Genomic DNA, 2,914 nt, shown 5'->3' on the forward strand with positions numbered 1-2,914 from the left:
AAAAAAAAAAAAAACAAGCAGGAGATGGCTAGTGCTTCATCCAGCCAAAGAGGTCCAAGTGTTTCGAGAAACCTTGGTGGTGGTCGTGGAGGCGGTTTTGGCTGAGGGGGAAACGTCAGTGGTTGTGATGGCTTTGGTGGCAGCCATGGTGGTGGTGGATATGGTGGTAGTGGGGATGGCTGTAATGGATTCGGTAATGATGGAAGCAGTTTGGGTGGTGGGGGAAGCTACAATGATTTTGGCAATTACAACAATCAGTCTCCAGTTTTTGGACCAATGAAGGAGACTTTGGAGGCAGAAGCTCTGGCCTTTATGGTGGCGGAGGCCAGTACTTTGCTAAACCACGAAACCAAGGTGGCTCTGGTGGTCACAGCAGCAGCAGCCATGGCGGTGGCAGGAGGTTCTAATTACAGCCAGGAGACAAAGCTTAGCAGGAGAGGAGAGCCAGAGAAGTGACAGGGAAGCTACAGGTCACAACAGATTTGTGAACTCAGCCAAGCACAGTGGTGGCAGGGCCTGGCTGCTACAAAGAAGCCATGTTTTAGACAATACTCATGTGTATGGGCAAAACAACTCCAGGACTGTATTTGTGGCTAATTGTATAACAGGCTATTTTAGTAGTGTCAAGCATTCCAACAAAGGATTTTACTGTAGACCGTTTTTTACTCATGCTGTTGATTGCTAAATGTAACAGTCTGATCATGAGGCTGAATAAATGTCTTTAAAAATATATATATATATACCAGAGAAACCCTGTCTCAAAAATTAAATAAATAAATAAATAAATACCAGCAGAGACTGTGTGAATCAAAAGCACCAGGCAGGATTATCTTTTTAATACTTTAATTTTGGATTCCTTACTTGAATTTTTTTGCATACATGGTCATTATTTCAAGTTGCTTCCAATTTTTTGTAAAATGAGAGATCTAACATACCAATGATGCTCCCCAGACCCTGAGACAACAAGCCAGGTCCCATGGGCCGCACGCCACACTCACCCGCTCACTGGTTGGCTAGACGTCTATTGGGCACTTGTTCCGGACTAGGTGCAGTGCGAGGTACTGAGCACGACTACGAAAAGGTTTCTCACGGAGCTCACAGTCTAGTGGTAAGTTACTGAGTAAACTGAGGCACAGAGAGGTAAATGACTTACCCACTGAGGTAGAAGTAGCTAGGTGCTTGGGAAGGCGGGATGAGAGCTGGAGCGGGGACAGGGTACAATGAATGCAGGGGAGGGAAACCCCTCTGACAGAGGAGCCAGGCTGCACACACAAACACTATAAAATCTGCTCGCAGAAAGCGTGATAATGCTTTCCCTTTCACCAGGACCAGGTTCACCCTGGGGTGAACTGACCCGTTGCCGAGGGCATTCCTTTATGTGCCCCCAACGCTTCGAGACACGCCACCATTCTACTGGGACAGTGACTCTGCAGGCAGCTTAAAATCAAGAAGTATCTGACTCCCATAATAGTACTGGGAGCTGTATTAAAACACTTTAAGTACGTGGATCTAAATGCACAGTGTATCTGTGGAACTCCTACATGGAAAACTCACCCCATCCAGAGGGTTCTAATAAGTTATCGATACTGAAGTAGAGATCTGTCTGTCATTTTCCCCTATATACATTATTTTGGTTGTTCTAGGTTAGAGGTGTCATCAGACATATTTCATAAGCAATCTCAACATGATACAGATATGTACAAAGGCGCCACATTTGGCCCTGTGTGTGCACCTCACCAGTGCACGACACCTAAGGGCGAATGTGAGCCAGTGTAAGGCAATTCTTCTCAGAAGCTGACAACGTCCATCAGGGAAGGGCAGAGTCCACAACCAGCTGGTCGTCTGTCTGTCCTTGTGACACTCTTTGTGATAAAATGATTTCAGGAGGCAGAGGTCCGTCTCACTGACAAGAGGCAGTGAAGAGTTATCAAAAGCTAATTCTGAACGTGGAAACCATCCAGGAACCTAAGCAGGAAGCTACTCAAGAACACTACTAGCCTTCAACGCTGCTATGAATCTAGAATGGGAGACCCAGCGCGCTCCATGAAGACTTATTGCTGAGGATCAAACCAGGACATAATCCGTCCACGCAGGAGGCCCTTCATCACTGTGCACTGCTATCGGTCACCCACTCCGAGCGGCTTTCACTGAGGAGGCCTGTCTTCTGAAACGAGACACAAAGACATGGAGTGAAGGCCGTGAAGAAGCTGGGTGCACTGTTCAACAGTTGAAAGAAATGAAGCTGTCTGGTCAAGAACCTTCTCTCACACAGAATTCTCTTTTGGAATGATCTTTTCAGGCTCATAGGACAAACGGGAACTCTAGCCTGTGGCTGGAAAGCACCTGCCAGAGTGCAGACAGCTTTCTCTGCCAAGAGTCTACCAGCTGGTGCCCCCACAAATTGACTCTCACTATGGAGCTGAGGCTGACTTGTAATTTGGATCTGCCCGCTTCAGCATCCCCTAAGCTGGGGTTACAGGAGTGTACTGATTCCTTATGGAGAGGCTAGAGAGATGGCTCGGCAGTGGAGAGTTCCATCGCTCCTCCCAAGGACCAGGGCTCTTTTTCCTGCACCCACACCTGCTGGCTCCTGAGTGCCTGTGACTCCAGCTCCATGAGATGCAATACCACTGGCCCCCTCATGTGCACAAACAGTGCCTGTAACTCCAGCTCCAGGGGATCCAATGCCTTTGGCACTCATGTGCACATACCCACACGCAAACACAGACATAATTTAAAAAAAAAATCATGAAAAACCTTAAAGATATGTATTCAAGTTATCTATAAAGTTTCTCTAATCACAAAATTAGAATGTTTACCTTTCTCTGGGCATTCTCGATGTTTGCTTTTAGATGGAGAGGCCCCTGCTCCATCGGCTGTTTTACCACTTGGGTGGTTCTGTTCTACTTCACAC

General features: G+C 47.0%; 1 protein-coding gene across 1 annotated transcript in view; it reads right to left on the bottom strand.

Annotated features, from left to right (window-relative positions):
* Nucleotides 1-1,614: 1,614 nt before the first annotated feature.
* The window catches only part of E2f6 (E2F transcription factor 6), a 14,498-nt gene continuing 13,198 nt past the window's right edge, over nucleotides 1,615-2,914 (bottom strand). The window contains exon 6 of the mRNA XM_005366528.2: nucleotides 1,615-2,164. Coding sequence (XP_005366585.2) covers nucleotides 2,105-2,164 — 60 coding nt within the window. The 3' untranslated portion in view covers nucleotides 1,615-2,104. The remainder of the gene's footprint in view (nucleotides 2,165-2,914) is intronic.

This window comes from Microtus ochrogaster, unplaced genomic scaffold, assembly GCF_000317375.1.
Source record: "Microtus ochrogaster isolate Prairie Vole_2 unplaced genomic scaffold, MicOch1.0 UNK10, whole genome shotgun sequence".
Classification (NCBI taxonomy): domain Eukaryota; kingdom Metazoa; phylum Chordata; class Mammalia; order Rodentia; family Cricetidae; genus Microtus; species Microtus ochrogaster.